The sequence below is a fragment of the Aethalodelphis obliquidens genome, unplaced genomic scaffold (assembly GCF_003676395.1).
Source record: "Aethalodelphis obliquidens isolate GAN/ISIS:26980383/991018 unplaced genomic scaffold, ASM367639v1 scaffold35, whole genome shotgun sequence".
In the NCBI taxonomy this organism is placed as follows: domain Eukaryota; kingdom Metazoa; phylum Chordata; class Mammalia; order Artiodactyla; family Delphinidae; genus Aethalodelphis; species Aethalodelphis obliquidens.
Genome location: NW_020837979.1, coordinates 14,641,550 through 14,661,725, shown reverse-complemented (window position 1 = coordinate 14,661,725; position 20,176 = coordinate 14,641,550). Strand labels below are relative to the sequence as shown.

Genomic DNA, 20,176 nt, shown 5'->3' with positions numbered 1-20,176 from the left:
ATTAAGGCTCAGGGCCCAGCACATGAGATCTGGGCCCATGGTGCCATTCCCCCATGCTGTGGGGCTGGATTACAATCCTCAGAAGAGCCTGCGGTCTTTCACGATAGTGCAGGTCGCTCCCACTCAAGGGCAGAGGAATTTTCCGCTTTGGGGTAAAACTGTATGAAAACTGGCCAAGTCACCCTCCAGGTGCATTGGCGCCCCTGCCACCTCAAAAGCAGTGCTGAGATGGAGCAGCCGCTGTGGTTTGCAAACCATTTTGCATCAGCCCTGCCAACCGCGTCTGTTGCTTCCTCGGCCCGGATATGAGCCAAAAAATTAGGTACCACCCAGCTAGGATGTGGGCCTCTGGAGAAAGCCACGCCCCCTGCTTACAGGAAGAACAGGGTCAGCCACAGCAGTCCTGTAGACTCAAGTCACTGAGAAGCAGGGAGCACCACCTCTATTGGGAATCAGAGGGAAGAGGTGCCTCCTAAGTCAGGGGAGAGGCTACAGCTGCAGAAGTCAGAGGGTTGACATTAGGCACCGCAGCAGCTGTAATCCGAGGTCAGAACGCTGCAGGAAGCTGCACCAGCCTCATGCAGAGCCACTGCACACACTTGTGTCTGCTGGAGCCTGCACATAACCGCCACTACAACCGAAGAAAAAGGTCTTCTGCCCCTTTCACCTTCCAAATCTCACTAAGTGTATCTCATTAGAAGACTCTCGATCATAGCAGCAAGGGAATCTCGGAAAGTTTAGCCCTCCTACCCCTGCAATACAGGGGGCACAGAATGGAGCCAAGGTGGTGAACATGGATCCTGAGTGCCATCACATCACTCAGTGGGACTCAAAGATCTCCTTGACCCTGAAAATGACCAAGAATGAACCCACAAGAAAGTCTCTGGAAAAAGCAAGGGAAGGCCACAGAGCTGTAAGCCCAGGCAATCAAGGTACCTGAAACCAGATACTTCTTATTGGCCCCATCCAAGTCCTGGGCAGACCCTCTGGGTTTTTATGAGCTGCTCAGAGACCCAGGAGAACCAAAAGGAAACTCTGCCACAGGCGGGAGACCCTGGTCTGTAACCATGGTGGCCGCAGGGGGAGGGGGGGGGCGGGTATCAGCTGGGCAGGGCTGAAAGTTCCCATTTCAGACTCAACTAGGGAAATTCTATTTTTAATCATTTTATATACAGATTCTTCATAAGACTTTATTTGGAAAACACAAAGACATATAAATAATAAGTAACACACAGGACAGGGACGGGGGAGAGGTTGAAACCCATTTTCTTGCACAACACCCCTGACAAAGCCTACCTATCCACCAGTCTTCAGCATGTGGATGAGACACCCTCACACACTGTACACAATGAAAGCACTTGTCAGAGTGCAGGACCCACACTAGTCACGAGACCTTGAATAGACAGGAGCAGAACAGAAGTTCCACAGCCTACTGACTGTTGCGTCCAGAACCAGGAGAGGATGGGGAGAAGAGCAGCAGGAAGGAGGAAAGGGGCAGGGTCCATGGCTGCAGGCAGGCCGAGGAGCGGGGCCAGGAGTGCAGCAGGGATAGTATTCAGAGCATGTGAGCAAAAAGAGCTGTTTGCTTGGTATACACACTGTGGCAAAAAATCTACACAAAAGAAGTATTTAATAATTTTCTTACAATTAATTATTTTCATACAGCTCATTACGTTACAAAACTATACACCTTCCCCAAGCATTGCTGGATAACCCAGTCATTCCTTGGAAAAAGAAGAATCAACGCTGGCTTTTTAATTTTGAGTCTCTTCTCCTGGGTTGGGCCTATCAGGGCCGGAGCAGAGTGTGGAGTACAAAATGGCTGTCCTTCAAGTCCGAGGCGTCAGATCTTGGCTTCTCTGGTCATTACAGGAGGGTTGTCTCTGTTTGGAAAGCCAGCACCCATAACATAGGTGTCCAGACAGACAGGCAGGCACTGCTGACCACCATCTGGCTGTGGGGAGACTGCCCAGGGCGAGGGAGCCGCAGCTTGGCGGAGATGCGCCTGTCCAGAACGGGGACCTGGAGCTGTGGGATCCCAGCACTTGGAGGCAAAGAGAAAGACACAGTCTCAGGGCACAGCAAGAGCCACTGGATACTCCGAGGCCCCCAAAGGCCTGCACAGCTCCTTCTCACCTCTCTTCTCCAAAGACAGGAATGTATCTTAGTACGTTAATAGATTTCCTACATCTTGGCCCTCGTGACTACTGCTACAACAAAACCAAATGATATAGGCACGAAGATTAGCACACTGAACAACTCTCCCCCAGCTATTTGCTTCTTGGTTCAAGGATTATTAAAATTAGTTTGCTCAGACCTGCTAATTATCAGCCTCTGGGCAATGCCAAGCAGGGACCCTCCTCCCTGACCACACAGAGAGGCACCGCCAAGCCAGGAGGATTCCTCTCCGGGTCTCTGGCTCTCTCCCCTACCCCAGCTTGGGTCTCATGTGAACACCACGCAGCCTTCCCAGGTCAAGACACAACAAGCGCAGGCTCACCTGGTCCTTTCAGCTCAGCTCTGGTGTAAAGTGCCCAATCCCTGCATGGCCACCTTGAAAGGAAATGGCCCAGACTGAGAAGGTACTAAACAGGTCAGTGCATTCCTCCATCAGTGAAGGATGGTTGAGGAGCCTCCCCGTGTCAGGCACCATGGGGCACATGGACACCAAAAGGATCTGTCCCTGCTCTCCAAGTCACATCTGGCTGCCAGCTTCTGTCCATTTAAAAATGCAAACCCCACAGCACACGGGATGCCTGCCTCAAACCTTTCAGTGGCACCCTACTTCTCTCAGGCATGAGATTCTCACAGTGATTCCATCCAATTTACCTTCTAGACCTACCTCACCCCTCTTCCCACTGACCTCCCAGGCTCCAGCCAGAATTACTCCATCTTGGTTCCTTTAACATGGTCACTCTCTCCACATCAGGCTTTTGCACTGTTCCCCTTGCTGGAACTCCCTCCCCTCCCTGTTCAGTTGTTTACACATTCATTCAACATTCATTATTAAGCACCTATGCAGGTATCAGATGCCTGCATCTCCTGATCCAGACGCAGAAGCTCTGTTCATTGGGCTTCACTTTGTCAGGCTTCTACTCAGCAGCAACCAAAAGGTCGCTTCCTCCAGGAGGCCCTTCCTGACACCTGCCACCCTAAGTTAGATAGTAATGTCCAACACACAAACACACACACACGCGCGTCCCCGCAGCCTCCTACACTCCCCTTGTGAATAATCAATTCAAAATCCAGCTTCCTCCCCAGACTGTGAGCTCCATGAAGGCAGGGCCAGTGTCGGTCTGGTTCACCCCCAAAGCCACAGCACCAACACAACAGCGGGCACATAGGAAGAACTCAAAAAGTTTGGTATAAATTGAACTGTAGCCTGGATCCCAGGCCTCTCTGGTGTAGTTCTTCCAGCAGAAACCAGGCTGGGTCCCCATCTTTGGCTCCTCTACCCACCTCTGATCCACCCACTGGGCATCTCTGTGAGTGCACATTCTGTGGTCACCATGCTCCCTGCAAAACGTAGGGGCTGAACAAGCCCATTCCTACAGAGGTGCTTCCAGCTCCGGAAAACTATGAGCTTCTCCCTGATCTGCGGCGGAGAAAGGGCTGGGAAATCAAGTTCTTCTCAACCTTTATTCCAGCCTCATACTACTTTTAACAGACCCACCCATGCCCCCCGCCCCATCTGTTCGTTAACAGAGATAAATATGGGGTCCTGGCCCCGGCCCTGGCTTGAAGCAGTTACTTTTAATCTGGATTCACCTCCACCAGAGTGGACAGAAGACCGCTGTCCAGGCCATGAGGAACGAGAAAGGTTGCACCGTGATGGTGGGGCCACTCACCCCCTACCACAGCCTTGAACTTCCGCCCCTGAAGCAGTGTGACCCGCATTCCTGGGCTGCCGCCCACCCGCACTTCCGGGGTGAGGACTGACCGGGCGATGGGCTCGTGGCTGGCCCAGCCCGGCCCAGCCACCTCACCTCTCCTCCAGTCGGACCCACAGGTCGCTGAACTGCCGGAGCCGCTGCCTCCGCTGCGGCCGCCTCTGCTTCTTCCGGAACTTTCGTCGTGCCTCGCCCGCCAGGTAGGAACTTCTGGGCAGAGGCTGGTGGAGCGGCAACAGTGGGGGCTCGGCAGACCCAGCTTCCGGTACCTGAGCTTCCGGGGCGGGCGCTTCCGGAGCCAAGACGGCAGAGGGGGCGGGCTGTGACAACGGGTTTCTGGTCTTTTCTCTGTAAACAGAGGAGGAAGGAAGAGGAATTGAAGGAATGTCCCCCAGCGTGATGCCCTCCCCTGCTTTTAAGGCTCGGGACCTCACAAAAGGCAGATAATGTGAAAGTTCAAGCCGGCTGGGGAGGCAGGGGTCTCAAAACCACCTCGAAAAGTGATCACTTTGACGCCTTTGTTTCTCCCTCACACACCTTCATTGTACTCTCTCCAAATCCCCTAGCTCTGGGGAAGAAATAAAAGATTCTTTCTTAACCGCTTATAACTACTGCACTTGCCTAACAACGGGTCACCACTGCCTAGAAAGTCACTGAAGATTACGGCGTTCTAAGAGGAGTGAAAAATGTTTAAATGCTCTTTACTTAGAACAATTGAAGTGGCCCTCAACCCTGTTCCTCCCTCCTGTATCCCTATAAGGGCTCTGCTCAGAAAGAGGCTCTTCAACAGCCACAGCAGCCTGCCCAGATCCCTCAAGGATTATCACATGGCTGCCGAGAAGGGGAAGAAGGAAGGAGGTACCTCCACAGCCAGTGCCCTCGTTATGTCCTCACCCACCCCTTCACTATGGGCATCTCCCTGGCTCTGGGCCCAGAGTCCCTCGCCCCTTCTTCTCCCTGAACAGGAGGTCCTTTAGGGACCTCATGCTCTCTCATGACCTCACCCAGGAGCACCGTAGAGAAAGAAGTGCACCACTGAAAACTCTTAGACGCTACCCTCACAGAACACAGTCAGGACAGCTGCTGCAGCCATCCACATCAAACTCCCCAGGATCGTGGGAGAGGGTGAACCCAGGCCTTTGCACTGGATCTCACAGACTCTGATAGAATTAAGGGTAGGGGCACTGAATAGATCCCTGGCAGAGGAAACTACATGAACAGAGAGGAAGGGGCTGGAAAGCTAAAACTGGGAGAAGAAAGGGCAGAAAGAAAAGGGCTGTGCAGGCGAGGAGTCCGAACTGTAACCTGACTCTGACAAGTTGTGTCACCTTCGGTTTCTTCATCAGTAAAGGAGAAGAAACCCCCACCCCACAGGCTGGTGTTGAGGGTTCACTGAGAGTCGGTGTGAACCAAGTTACCACCTGACAATTGATCAATAAACGTTCCTTCCTCCCCAGGGAAGTGTGAGCAGCCCAGTAAATGACAGGACTGGTTCTCAGCCTTCATTGTGTGTCAGAATCTCACGGAGAGATTTTTTAAATATTGACTCCTGACCTCTCTTCCCCCAGGGGCAGGTGTCAGGGTTAGAGGCAGATCTAAGGAGTCTGAGAACAACCAGCAACACACACACACACACCCATCCACACTCCCAAGCGGGGCCCTCTCTGGCAACCCCAAAGATAGGGTGATAAACCCCAGCCGTGACAGTCAGCCTGGGGCCAGGGGCTGAGACGTGATCAGAGGGCCCAGCCCACCCTGCTTTCCAAGAGCACACGGTCCAGTGGGTGAGGAGAGATCCACAGACCCTCTCCGCCAAACAAGCAGAGAATCCCTAAGGGCTGGGCTCTCCCCCCAGAGCTGAAGGAGAACGGGAGGGAGAGATGGATGGAGATCTGCAGCAGGACTTTCTCAGTCAGGGCAAGAGTGGAGGGAGACTGCAGACAGTGGAAAGGAAGAGCATTAGCAGAGGTGGAGAGGCAGCGGCGAGGACAAAAGGTTTTCTGATATCAGAGGCAGATCCGTGCTGGGAAAAGGTGGGGTCTGGGTGCCGAGGCATCGTCATGAAGAAACTGGACTTTGGAAGAGGACAACAAGAAACCCTGAAGGTTTCTGAGTCAGGGACACTTGCGAGATTAGTCCCACAGAAAGGTGGAGAAGGGACCAGAGGGCGATGACCTTAGGAACAAAGGGGGCAAATCTGAGAGAAATTTTAATGGAAGAAGCCAGAGGCCTGGTGAAGGTGGAAAATGAGAAGAAGTCTTAGGTGAGGGCTTTTGTAAACTAGAAAGTACTGTGTGAAGAACGGCTGTTACTGATAAACGGCTGTTACTGATAAACGGAGTGCAAGATATGGAGAGGTGGGGGATGAGATAAGCCCAGGATGTAGTCAAGTTTTCCAGAGAATCATGGCTCATTGGGATGGAAAGCGGGCTCCCAAGGAGGAACCTCTGGAGTGACGGGATAGAGGAGGACCTGACCTGAGACAACATGAGGTGAAGGTGGCTCTTCCGAGGAGAAAGAGGGCACCCGGAGACCTGGAGAAGGGAGCCATCGGGCAGGCACCACAGCTGGACCCCCTCTCCGTCCCCTCAGCAGAGGGCATGTATTTTCCTCCTGGAGTCCTCACACCGCAGCTGAGGGCTCTGCCAGGAGGGGGCGCTGGTGACCACGATCTGGAGGGAGTGGGAGAGGAATGGAAGGTGGGCGAAACTGTGTTCCCTCAAAATTCACATGCTGGAGCTCTAACCCCCAGTACCTCAGAATGTGGCTGTATTTGGAGACAAGACTTTTAAAGAGGTGATTAAGTTAAAATGAGGCCTTTAGGTTGGGCCCTAATCCAGTCTGACTGGTGTCCTTAGAAGAGGAAGTGTGGACACACATTGTGCGCACACCAAGGAAAGGCCACATGGGGACAGTGAAAAGGCCACCTGCAAGCCAAAGAGAGAGGCCTCAGGAGAAACCAAACCTGCCGACACCTTGATCTTGGCGTCTAGCCTCCAGAACCATGAGAAAATAAATTTCTATTGTTAAAGCCACCCAGTCTGTGGTATTTTGTTAGGGCAGCCCAGACTGGTACAAAGTGGGTAGGAAGGGCCACCTTGTGCCCACTAGGACTGGACACGGGGCAGAGACTAGCAGGGAGGCCAGCGTGGGGCAGCAGCATTGATGAGGGTGGGAGATCCCGGCCTCCTGAATTCTTTACAGAAGGGGCCACAGGGCAGGAGGGTGACTCTGCATAAAAATGAGAAGTAAACAGACCTGGGGGTAGGAAACAGCTCAGAGAAAGAGAAGGGGCTTTGCTTCTGCCCCGGAGATGGGTCTGACAGACACTCCCAGCATCTCCAGCCCCCCTGACCTTATATTAGGACCGATTCCACCACCTGCCTCCCTAAAACTTCCCAAGGGCCCAGGTCAAAGGCACTGAGCGTTAAGTCAAATCACCCCTCCTGGGCCCCAGGACCAAAGAGCATCCTCCCCTTACCTTCCTTTCTGCCCCAAGCACTGCTGAGGAAAGGCCAGTGTGGCCTCTACTGCCCAAAGTGCCTGGCCGGCCAACCCAAGTCTGACACAGTCCCAGCCACGAGGGGACGCCAGCTGAGCTGGGGACCGAGTGGCCGCTTGGTGTCCGTGCTGGGGCCCTTGGAGCCTCTCAGGACACAGCCCACCCTGGCGCCCAAGCAGCCCTGTGTGGCTCTCAGCTCCCCTAACTGCTCCCTGACCGGGATAGAAGCACAGGAAGGTTACTTGTTGATGGGTCGTCCAGCGGGGGCGTGTTCTACCTCATAGCCTTCGTGCCGCAGAACATCAAGAACCGTGTTGTTGCCCATGAAATGCCCTGCAGTAAGAAAAATGATCAGAAATGTGGCAGCTCTCGTGACCCCCAAACACACACCCCAGAACCAAGAAATAACCCTGCCAACCCCGTCCCTTCTAACCAGGCCTACTGGGGTACTCAGTTCAGAAAGCTTCTGCAAGGGGGCCTCTCAACAGCTCTGCCAGGATAAGCCGCGTTTCAGAGATAAGGACTCAGGATCAGAACCATGCGGTGAGCTGCCTCGAGTCACACAGCTCAGAGGACACCAAGTCCCAACCTTCCACCTCCGGATCCAGAGCTGACAGTCCTGACCATTCTTGTTTATGTAAGCCAAGCACCTCTGAGACCCCAGGCCCCTTCTGTCCTATGTCTACTTAACAATGCACAATAAAACCCTCCTTTTAGCAGAAGCCACCAGAGCTGGAAACCTCAACCTGAATTTTATTTCACTTTTTTCTTTTTCAATAAAAAGCAGGAAAGATCAACCAGATAAGCTTACAGTGGCATCGTAAAATAAGTATTTTAAAAGGGTAGATCCTGGGATGCATCTTCTTTCATTTCAGGTTTTGATGCTCAGAATTGACATGATCCTCTGGGGTCACGATGCCCCTTTCTGTGACAGTTGGCACGTTAATGTCCTAAATGGCTAATTAAATTGCAGCGCTCCATCCTCTGATCCAGCAGAACAGAGGCATCGTTATTATCTCCATTTGAAAATGGAAAACAGGTAAAGGAGGCTCAGGACTTCACACACAAAAGAAGCAGCAGAACAGAATCTAAACCCAGGCAGCTTGGCCCCAGAGTCTATGCAATGTTGACAACCGAATACTCAAGAGGCAGAGACCGGGAAAGCAAATTAAGGTCCATCCAAACTCTCCCTTGTCCTGACGCCACAGCACTAAGAAGCAGAGGGAACTTAGAGCAGCCTGTGGGAGCCTGGGGAGCCCGAGGGTGGTGTTTGGGGCAGAAGGTACTGGGCTCTACTGCATTCTTGGGTCCAACCGTAGAATTTAGGACCCCAAGACTGATGAAGGGCAACTGACTCAGATGAAAGGGACGTTGGCAAGACCCAGATTAGCCCTGGTGCAGAAGCACAGCAAACTCACGTATAGAGTATGCCTGGACTCGGGGCCGGGGGAGGAGACTGAGCTTGCAGAGTGTTGCAGCGACGGCTTCCACTCTCCCAGCCGTTACCAAGTCCATGTGACAGGGAGTAATCACAATAATAAAGATAGTTAACATTTCCTGAGCATTACGAGGTGCAGGGCACTGTTCTCAGTGCTTTACACATCATTCAGCCTCCCCCCAACAACAACCCTATAAGGTAGATGTATTATTACCCCCATTTTACAGATGACGAAGAGGCATAGGTGGTGCCCAGGTGGTCTGGCTCCAGCGTCCATGCTCTCAACCAATTAGGAATGAAAACAGGATTTGTCGAGCAAATGAACAGCCCCTATTAGCAATCTTTATCATTAAGGACCAAGCTATTCTGTGTGACTTCAATTTCCTTCTACTCCAAAGGTGAGCTCCATTTCTCATCTTTAAATTTCATCTGCAGATCCCCGTGACAGACGTCGCTGTGGCAGTTTAAACCTCTGGAGCTTTCAGTTTGGGGAGATCCTCACTTTACAATCAAAAGTGTGCTAACCACACAGCATTTTAAATTTCTCACTGCCAAGGCTAAGAGTTTGGGAGCAATTTCTGAATTTCTGTGGTCCCCTCTGGTCAACTCAGCCTTCAGAAGGCACCAGAAGAAATAGACTCATGAGGTGGAGAAAACAGCCCCACGAAGATAACTGCACCCTGGTGGCTATCCAGGACACTCCTGATACCCAGAGTGCCCAGGGGCTGTGAGGTCTCTATCCAGAGCTGCAGCCGTATGAAGAACCATGACTGAGAATCAGGCAAGCCCAGGTGTCCCAGTGTCACCTGTGCCATCTGTCCAGCACAGTCTCCATCTGGAGGGCTGGCCCTCCAAACTGCCCAGGTCCAACCCACCTGGCAGGCTGACGTCCTCTCAAAGCCTCTCCTTGCCCCTCTGGGGCCTGACCCCTGTCGGGGTGCCTGCAGGGTGAGGGCTGACAGCTGAAAGCCATTCATTGACATAGGCCGGACATGGGCACAGCGCCACACAGCACAGTCCACAATCCAACTACGGAACACGGGACTCACGGAGGAGGAAGCCACTCCCAGACCCACCCAGGGCTACCAAGGCCGACACTGCGATTTGTTTCATGATAGAATTTTTCAACAAACAAGGTACAGGAACCTGACCCCTTACTCTTTTCTACAACAGCTTTATTGAATATTATTCACATAACATAACATTCATTCTTTTCAAGTGTACGATTCAGTGATTTGGGGAACATTCACAAAGTGGTGCAACCCTCACCACTAATTTTAAAGCATTTTCGGGAGCTGAGATTTTGATAGGGCTTGCGCTGAATGTGTAGCTCAATCTGGGGAACGTTGTCATCTTAACACTATTTATTATGTCTTCCAATCCACAAACATGAAATGTCTTTCTATTTACTTAGGTCTTCTTTAATTCCTTTCCATGATGTTTTTAGTTTTTATTTTGCATCTGCTCTTCACTAAATTGAGTCCTTAGTGTTTTTTATGCTGTTGTAAATGGAACTGGTTTCTTTTGTTTTAACTTATTTCTTTTCTTGAAGTATAGCTGATTCACAATGTTGTGTTAGTTTCAGGTGTACAGCAAAGTGATTCAGTTTTATACATGTATATATAAATGAGTATGTATGTGTAAATATATGTACGTATATATTCTTTTCTGATTCTTTTCCATTATAGGTTATTACAAGATACTGAATATAGTGGAACTGGCTTCTTAGTTGCATTTCCACATTATTCATTGCTAGGGTATAGAAATACAACTGGTTTTTGTATATTGACCTTGTATCCTGAACTCGGTTATTAGTTCTAATAGGCGTTTTTTGTGGATTACTTAGGATTTTCTATCCACAAGATGGTGAAAAAAGAGATGGTTTACTTCCTCCTTTCCAATGTGAATGCCTTTTATTTCTTTTCCTTGTCTAATTACCCTGGCTAGAACCTTCAGTACAATGTCGAAGAGAAGTGGTGAGAGCAGACATCCGTGTCTTGTTCCTCATCTTAGGGGGAAAGCATTCAGTCTTTCATGATGTCAACTATGAAAAGATGTCAACTTGATGAATGGATAAAGAAGATATGGTATACACACACACACACACACACACACACACACACACACACAAAATGGAATATTACTTGGCCATAAAAAAGATGATGTCAACTATACGTTTTTCATAGCAACTTTTTTAACAGGTTGTTAAAGTCCCCTTCCATTCCTAGTCTGATGAGTGTTTTTATCATGAAAGAGTTGCATTTTGTCAAATGCTTTTCTGCATCCATTGAGATGATCGTGTGATTCTTGTCTTTTATTCCATTAATATGGGATATTACATTAATTTTCAGATGTTGTGGTAAGCTAAATAACGGTTCCCCAAAATATATTCAGATCCCAATCCTTAGAACCTGTGAATGTTATCATACATGGCAAAAAACGGAGGTAGATGTTTTGCAGATGTAAGTAAGCTAAGGATCGTGAGATCAGGAGATTACACTGGATCACTCATTCTGCTATTCCGGAAGTGCTTCTCTCCAATCCCCGCATTTTACTGGTAAGAAAAAAAAAAAACTAAGCGGGGTGACTTGTTCAAGTTTATGAAGCTAGTGGAAGAATTGAAAAGAAACCTAGACCAGCAAGTACACACTTCTGCACACTACCCAGCCTCCAGCATTTCTGTCCTTAATTCTGGAGGCTGCAAAGATATGTTAAAATCACTCAAGAAGATAAGAGAATTTATTTCAAAAATCCCACAAAAGGAAATAATTTTCCCAGTGTATTTCCATGTATACTACTCATGGTTAATAATAGCTGATGTATCAGCCCCCAGCCTTAGACTTAGGATGCTACAGTCAGGGAGGAGAGAGAAAACAGACGAATTTTAAGGGAAGTTAAAAAACAGAAAGGTGCCAGTAAGAAGTTGGGATTAAGTGCTGAGTTCAGAAGAGGGAGAAATGCCTCCCTGGCTGCGGAGTGTATCAGGAGCCCCACGTGGAGGGAGAGCTAGTGTCACAGGCACCAAAGTTTCAACCACGACGGATACTCTGACATCATCAAAAAGTCAAAGAAGGTGTCACTCCTCTCACCGCGTAGCAGGGCCCACCTCAACACCCCCTCCTCGGGAGAAGCAGCAGAGCCCTGGGTCTAATCAGAGGTAGCCTGCAACTCACCGGCTCCAAAGACAGGGAACTCCTCCAAAAGGGCCTTCACCCGCTTCCCCATTCTCTTGTTCCGCTTGTAGATAAGCTCCCGGCGGAAGTAGCTGTCGATCTCCTGAGCAGCGATGCGCTCCGCAGGTGGTAGCGTGGCATTAATAAAATCGGGAACCTCCGCCAAAATAAAGAGAAAACAATTAAGGGCAACAGAGTTATGAACAAAGCTGCTTAATTTGAGCATCAAATCACCCAGGCCAGAGGGTCAAGACGCTGTCAAGAAAAAGGTAAAAAGTGACACACGATTCTGGGAGCCTCCTGCCGGCTATTTTTCCAGACAGTAATATCATTCTCTGTAACCCAAGTGAGAAAATATTAAATGAAGTGCCCTGAAAGAACTCTTAGGCTATGTCAAATGGTATTTCTGTTCCATCTAAATGATTCTGTTTGGGGAATTCCCTGGCGGTCCAGTGGTTAGGACTCCTGGCTTCCACTGCAGGGGGCACAGGTTCAATCCCTGGTTGGGGAACTAAGATCCCGAAAGCCACACGGGCAGCCAAAAAGAAAAAAAAAAGATTCTGTTTGTTGCCACGTGTTTCTATAAGGAAACCATTTCTGTGCATAGCACGTCACAGTTGTGTGTTTTTTTTAATTGAAGTACAGTTGATTTACAACATTGTGTTAGTTTCAGGTATACAGCAAAGTGATTCAGTTATACATATAGTTTTTTCCAATATAGGTTATTACAAGATCTTGAATACAGTTCCTTGTGCTATACAGTAAATCATTGTTGTTTCTCTGTATTATGTTTAGTAGTTTGTATCTGTTAATCCCAAACTCCTAATTTATCCCTCCCTTCCCTCTTTTCCCTTTGGTAAGCATAAATTTGTTTTCTATGTCTCTGAGTCTGTTTCTGTTTTGTAAATAAGTTCATTGGTATTATTTTTTTAGATTTCACATATAAATGATATCATATATTCATCCTTCTCTGTCTGGCTTACTTCACTTAGTATGATAATCTCTAGGTCCAGCCATGTTGCTGGAAATGGCATTATTTCATTCTTTTTTATGGCCAAGTAATATTCCATTATGGGTGTGTGTGTGTGTGTATACATATATACACCACATCTTCTTTATCCATTCATCTGTCAGTGGACACTTGGGATGCTTCCACAGCACATCCATAGTTTTAACTTGTTTGATTCACACAAGATTTTTTCATAAAAATAATTTTACACAATTACATACTTTAGAATCAACCATTATGATTCAATTACCAAATACATCGAACTTCTATAGACATTCAACTGTTTTATAAATTCCTTATCTTTACATTTTCATTATTTCTCCAATTCCCATTTCTCCCTCTCGCTCTCTCCACTGTTCTTTGCCCTACTGGCGAATATTTCACCTGATTCTAGTGCACATCTTAGCCAGTTTCAGTATTTTGGCTAACAACAGGGTGCTAATACACCAAAACTGTGACAATCAGGAGTGGTTTTCGCAACACAGTAGCTGTAGGCGAGACTGACACGTTGCATTGGTTCTCTCCCCAACCCCAAACCTCGACCTCGCCCCACCGCCCCCTCTCCTGCTCCCTGGAATTTAACAAGGTTAAAAATTACCCTAGTCAGGGCTTCCCTGGTGGCGCAGTGGTTGGGAGTCCGCCTGCGGATGCAGCGGACAACGGGTTCGTGCCCCGGTCTGGGAGGATCCCACATGCGGTGGAGCGGCTGGGCCCGTGAGCCATGGCCGCTGAGCCTGCGCATCCGGAGCCTGTGCTCCGCAACGGGAGAGGCCACAACAGTGAGAGGCCCGCGTACCGCAAAAAAAAGAAAAAAAAAGAATTACCCTAGTCAAATACAGAGTAGGATATATACCCTACTCCTTCTCCTATTTCCAGTACCCTTCGAAAGACCTTTTGAAAATCCTCACACGCTGTAATATAGACATCAATTTCCATTTTCTGGATAACAGCTCTCCTGTTATTTCCTCGAAATGATATTCTTTCATTTTCAAGTCAAGAGCCTTCATCTTCTCCTTTGTCATCTTTTTTTTAATCATGTCATTTACGTAAGATCCTGCCCTCCGTTTCCCAAAATCTCTTCTCTTCCGCACAGCAGTGCCTTTCCACCAGCAGCCTCTCCACGCAGGCAGCCCCAAATGTGCAAGGTGACCTCCCCCTGCCGTCCTGCTCCACCTTCTAAATGCCAGACATGCCCTACAACCTGCACCACTGGGCCACGCGCCTGGCCCTCATTCCACAACGGCAGGCACATTCCCCATACCCCACAGCACCCGCAGGGGCCCCGTGAACAGGACAGGCGTGGAGGAGCCACAGGAGAGGAACGCGTAAGACAGCTGTCCCCAAACAGCTCTGTCAGCCGTGCCATCTGCCCGTATAACTAACTCCCAAGCACCTCCCAACCCAAAGTTAAAAGATTAACTGTTATCTGCCGCCTCAAATTTTAATTTCCCAAGTGACCTTGACCCTTCTCCTCACTTCCCCCACCCAGGGTGTACGTAAGAATGATCACCACCAAACTCTGCTATGCCTTTTTTAGTGTATTTCTTCTTTTCCACTTCCTCTTGCTTGCTCTGCCTTGGTTTTACTTCCTCCCTCTGTAGACTTTCTGGAAAGTTCCTTTTATCTTTTGATATTTGCAGGGTGAGTCCCTCTCCCTGGGACATTCCTTTTTCACCTCTTATACTCACTCCCATTTCCTATGACAGGGTCCCCGGATCTAACAGACCTGGACAGCATCACTCACACCCACCAGCTCCCTCCTCTCTCTTTTCCAGTGTCCTGAAGGTGGGCAAGACAAAACACTCCCCCATGTCAGAAGCTCAGCTGGACTCGCCACTTCCACGTGATCTTAGTGGGGAAGGGAAGGAAGCCAGGGTTTGTCCCACGGGAAGCTTGTTGATCGAAGCATAACATATATCCATCCTACCTCCCTCCTGTAGGGAGGCTGCCATCCTCTGAGCCCTGGCCGGCCACTTTCTTCCCCTAGGTGGCCCCCAGGTAAGGCCTGGCCTGTGTCTACACTGACTGCACCAGTTCGGCCACACTCACTACAGTACTGCAGGATGGAATCCATGACTGGAAATGCTGGCAGCCTCCCCAGCTTCTTATGTGCCCCTCCGTAAGAATACCAGGAACACTCCCCATTGCATCGTGCTCACATGTTTCTGGAACTCACCAGAAGCTACAGCCAAAGCTCTGCTCCATCATTTCTCAAAAGTTACCTAAGCCAGCAAGGAGGCTTTCAGACTCAGACCCTTCTCCTCTCTGAAGGCTGGTTCGTGCTGCCTGCTGCATAAGCCATGGGGCCTGCCGCCAAGTCCCTTGAAGCTTCATCCTTTGACTTCGTCTGGGAATTAACTCTCATCAATGCCCCTCTCAGTTCTTTTTTTGTTTTTTTAAATAAATTTATTTATTTATTTATGGCTGCGTTGGGTCTTCATTGCTGCACGCGGGCTTTCTCTAGTTGCAGCAAGCAGGGGCTACTCTTCATTGAGGTGCACGGGCTTCTCATTGCGGTGGCTTCTCTTGTTGTGGAACATGGGCTCTAGGCGCGAGGGCTTCAGTAGTGTGGCATGCGGGCTCAGTAGTTGTGGCGCACAGGCTTAGTTGCTCCGCAGCATGTGGGATCTTCCCGGACCAGGGCTCAAACCTGTGTCCCCTCCATTGGCAGGAGGATTCTTAACCACTGAGCCACCAGGGAAGTCCCCCTCTCAGTTCTTAAGTTTCCTAAAGAATGCTTTTGTTAGCTGCAGCATCCCACTCAACACCTACATATGCCCAATTGTATTTTTAGAGCCCTTCGTGACCTCGATTCTCTGTACACAGGATGTCCCAGTGTCGGCAGGTAACATCCTTATTCTTGCACTTAAATGCACCCTGAGCTGAGCAGGGGATAAGGGCTCTCACCTGGGAGCTGTCATGGCTGCAGATGATGGAACTGAGGTCCCCGCAGTTATAGTGTTTGATGAGGTCCTCTGTTGTATAGGGGATCTGAAGGCTGCCCGCTCACAGGCTCTCCTGCTGCAGGAGGGGCTGGTTTAAAGCAAAGATGACCTGAGGAGAGAAAATATCGGTCTCTTTTAAGTCCTCTGACACAGCAATCATTAGCTGCCGTCTTATTTCTTTTGTCCATGGTTGGCAATAGCCTCACCTGTGTTCGTTATATAAGGAATGGACCCTGCCGCTACAAAAGGGAATGCAGGGCTTCCCTGGTGGCGCAGTGGTTGAGAGTCGGCCTGCCGATGCAGGGGACGCAGGTTCGTGCCCCGGTCGGGGAAGATCCCACATGCCGCGGAGCAGCTGGGTCCGTGAGCCATGGCTGCTGAGCCTGTGCGTCCGGAGCCTGTGCTCCGCAACGGGAGAGGCCACAGCAGTGGAAGGCCTGTGTACAGCAAAAAAAAAATAAAAAATAAAAAAAAATAAAAAAGGGAATGCAAGTCCCTGGACCGTGTCCAAAGAAAAGGAGGACAGTCCTGCCCAAGTCAGCCCCCAGCAGATGACACCTGGGGAAATGCCTTAAGAGGGACACCGACAACCTGGAACTCTCCCATGAGAGTGATCAAGAGGTGAGGGTCCCAAAGAGCTGGCTTGTGAGGACCTGGGGAGGTGGGGCAGGGAGGGACACACAGACAGACACATGAACCACCAGGTTCCAATTACATCAAGGACTGGACAGGACTGGACACAGTACACACAGGTCTTTTCCAACCATCAGGGTGGCATCTGCCAGCTAATGGATTCATTAGGTCCATGGGATGTTAATGGAAGTTATTGTGGGAAAAGGAGGGGAAATGAAGGCTACACAAAATCAAACAGATTTTTATCTTTATGAAACTCTGCCAAGTCTTGACACACTAAAGTGTGCTCTGCTTCTCCCCGAGGAGGGGAGAGCGTGCTGGGTTTCCCAAGCTGATTTCAGGCACACATCGCAAGAGAAGGGTTAACTGGAACATCTTTGGGGACAATTCAGACTCAAGGAATTTTACAAAGCAGTGAATTGCCCTTGGCACTGGAGAGCTAGGTCAGAGGGGGAAAGGCGGGGATTCTGGCACCTTTCCAGGTGAGAATTGGGACCAGCCACCCTCTACAAGCCTCCTGACAGCACTGTGGCATTTTCCCTCTCATTCACCCAAGTATGGACACAGACATATCACCTTTGACAGCTGCCCCAGTAATCAGTGTATAGGATACTGCCTTTGCTGGAATGTTCCCCGTCTCCCTCTGGCTGAAATGCAGACAGGCGGGACCTGTCTGATCATGAGGTCTTCAGCAGGAAATTTTCAATTCTCTGGAGATAACACATTTCAGGTCTCAAGTCATCAAATGACACTATGCAGCCCCAATCCCCTTCTTTCTCCTCCTCATTCTGAGTGGCAAAGAGCATGGGAGTCTTGTCACCTTGCTTCCCACAGGCCACCACGTGTGAGCCTGCCTGCCACACACCCTCCTTCCACACCCCTTCCTCCCTGCGTTACTCTGTCCCTGTCAAGGCATCTTAACCAAATGGGGAGGGGGGCAGCTCCCTCTTTGTAAAATCCCCTCCTCTCCTCTCTTCTCTCCACATCCCCCCCTTCCTGTCAGAGACACCTCCTCCAGCCTCTCCTGGAGGTCAGCTCCCCAAGGATCTGTAGACCAGCCTCTTCTATCTTGGGACAGGACCCTCTGGGCCATGCTGTGTTCCCACCCTCCCCAGCCCTCTGCTGGTGATGTGAGTTGACAGAAGCAAACATGTCCATGGGCATGTCCGCAAATTTCAGTCTAAGTGAGGAAACTCAAGATGAGCCCCTGGGTTCTAAAGCCATACAGTGAGGACCTATCCACACCACTGGGTGTTGCTAAATGGCTTTCAATCAGCTGGAGGAAGAACCTTCGGAGGGGAGGCCAGGGGGCGTTATGGAAACACCTCTCAGGTTTGCCATGCCCCAGGCTGAGGCTTCACACGTTCTGTCTCAGTATAACTCATCCAAACCAAGATCCCAGGGTCTGATCGGCTCACAAACACCTGCTGATGGCTTTTAGTGTTCTAAAGGCATTCGGGATGAGCCCAGGTTACCTGTTGCTAAGAGACCTTCCTCTAAGAGTTTCCATTGATTCTGGAATGTTTTTATTAAAGTGTTCTTGGTATTTAGAGAAGATTGGGCCACTCATTCTAATAGACTCACCAGTCTGCAAATTGGGGAACACTGTATGGGCCACATTATATTATATTAATAATTATACTATTAACATTAACATTGTTAATGTTATTAAATATAACATTAATGTTTAATAACATTTAATGTTATTAAATATAACATTATATTAATGTTATATTTAACATTATATTTAAATAAGAACTTTGTTTATTCAGTCCCCTCTCAACGTATTCAAGGGTCATCTGTTGACAAGATGCTTACAAAGACTTGCTAGGATGTTTGTCTTTGCTTTTGATGATTAAGGTTTAAATAAGTTTGCATAGCAAAACTAAGCCAGTAACATTATTTTCTGAGTGCTGACTATGTACCCTGCTAAAGAGTTCGCTTCTGTTCTCGTTTAATCCTCTCAACATCCTAAAGTAGTAACTACTGTTAAATCTATTTTAAAGAACAAGAAAATGAGGGGGAAAGAAGTTAAATAATTTGCTTATGGTCACATAGCTTAGTAAACCAAAGTGTCCCCACAAAGTGTGTGAACCCAAACAGTTCAATACCAGAGCCCGAGATCTTCACCACCATGCTGTACACGAGGTACGCTGCTACCAAGTAGCATAACTGACTTCGGTCATATGGTCTAATTTAAATTATTAGGCTTATGCTAAAGACCTAGGAGTCTGAAATTGGGAAGAAGGGAGGGAGGGTTAGAGGAGGGAGGAGAGAGGGAAATGGGAAAGCAGAAAAGGAATCAGAAAGAAAGGCACACTAAAGCTTTTCTTCACCCAGATAAGAGTAGCACTCACACTATACCTAGAAAACAGAAAATTTTATACAAAAGAAGCTTTAAATTGCCCATAATTTCAACACTCGAGTTATAACTGCTTTTAACAACATGTGGGTATATATTGAGTATATTTTCTTTCAGTTTATTCTATACCTTTTATACAATTGATTGTATTATACATAATATTTAGTATCCTTAACTGTGTCACCTTGCTGTACAGCAGTAATTAACACAACACTCTAAATCAACTACACTTCAATTAAAAAAAAAATAGTGGGCTTCCCTGGTGGCGCAGTGGTTGAGAGTCCGCCTGCCGATGTAGGGTACGCGGGTTTGTGCTCCGGTCCAGGAAGATCCCGCATGCCGCGGCGCGGCTGAGCCCGTGAGCCATGGCCGCTGAGCCTGCGCATCCGGAGCCTGTGCTCCGCAACGGGAGAGGCCACAATAGTGAGAGGCCCGCGTACAGCAAAAAAAAAAAAAAAAAAAAAATTAGTATCCTGCACTTTCTGTGTGACAGTGTAAGCATCTGTCACATGACAGAGTTCTTAGCCTCACATTGCATGTGATAGGTCATCACTTAGCTAAACTTTCCATTGTCAAATAGTTAGGTCTTCATTTTTTTTAAACTATCATGAATAACACCATCAAGAGCATCTGGGAGCAGAAAGTGTTTTCTATTTTCAAATTATTTCCTTGGTATTGATTCCTACCCAGTCAAAAGATATTTACTATTCTTTTTTCTAAAAACCTTTTTACTTTTGCATTTTTCTTTTTTTAGTAAAAATTTAACTCTCCATTAAAACACAAATTCAGTAAGCATTAAGTGGTAATGCAGACAATCTCCCAAAGCCAATTTTATACAGAAGCCCTGCCTCCGGTACGATCTGTACCTCCGTGCCGATGCAGCCCCAGCAGCGTGCCAGGGAAACCGCGCTGCTGCAATTGCACACGCCCACTGTTCCCTCTGCCTGGAAGGCTTCTCCTACCCTCATCCCTATGGCAGACACACACGTGTCTTTTGAAATAGCAACAGGAGAATCTCCTCCTCGTGAAGCCTCTGTCATTAACTCCCAGGCACGGTGAGACCATCTCCTCTTTGCCCAGAGCCTCCTGTGACTATTCTATTACACCGCTAATGGCATCGCCCTGTGTAGCCACCCCGAGAGTAGCAATCGTGTCCTCCTCACCTCTGCATCCTTCTCATCTGGCACACAGGACACGACATGCTGTAAACATTCAATAAATTTT

At 48.8% G+C, this 20,176-nt stretch overlaps 1 protein-coding gene and 1 long non-coding RNA gene across 2 annotated transcripts in view; both read right to left on the bottom strand.

The window, feature by feature from the left end:
• Positions 1-1,613: 1,613 nt before the first annotated feature.
• The window catches only part of TRABD2A (TraB domain containing 2A), a 53,982-nt gene continuing 35,419 nt past the window's right edge, over positions 1,614-20,176 (bottom strand). Inside the window, 5 exon segments of the mRNA XM_027128636.1 lie at positions 1,614-2,044; positions 3,987-4,238; positions 7,635-7,725; positions 12,004-12,160; positions 15,920-16,066. Coding sequence (XP_026984437.1) covers positions 1,867-2,044; positions 3,987-4,238; positions 7,635-7,725; positions 12,004-12,160; positions 15,920-16,066 — 825 coding nt within the window. The 3' untranslated portion in view covers positions 1,614-1,866.
• Positions 16,346-20,176, bottom strand: part of LOC113632197 (uncharacterized) — a 7,608-nt gene continuing 3,777 nt past the window's right edge. The window contains exons 2-3 of the long non-coding RNA XR_003437723.1: positions 17,167-17,300; positions 16,346-16,394 (exon numbers count right to left, since the gene is read on the bottom strand). This is a non-coding gene — a long non-coding RNA (uncharacterized LOC113632197). The remainder of the gene's footprint in view (positions 16,395-17,166; positions 17,301-20,176) is intronic.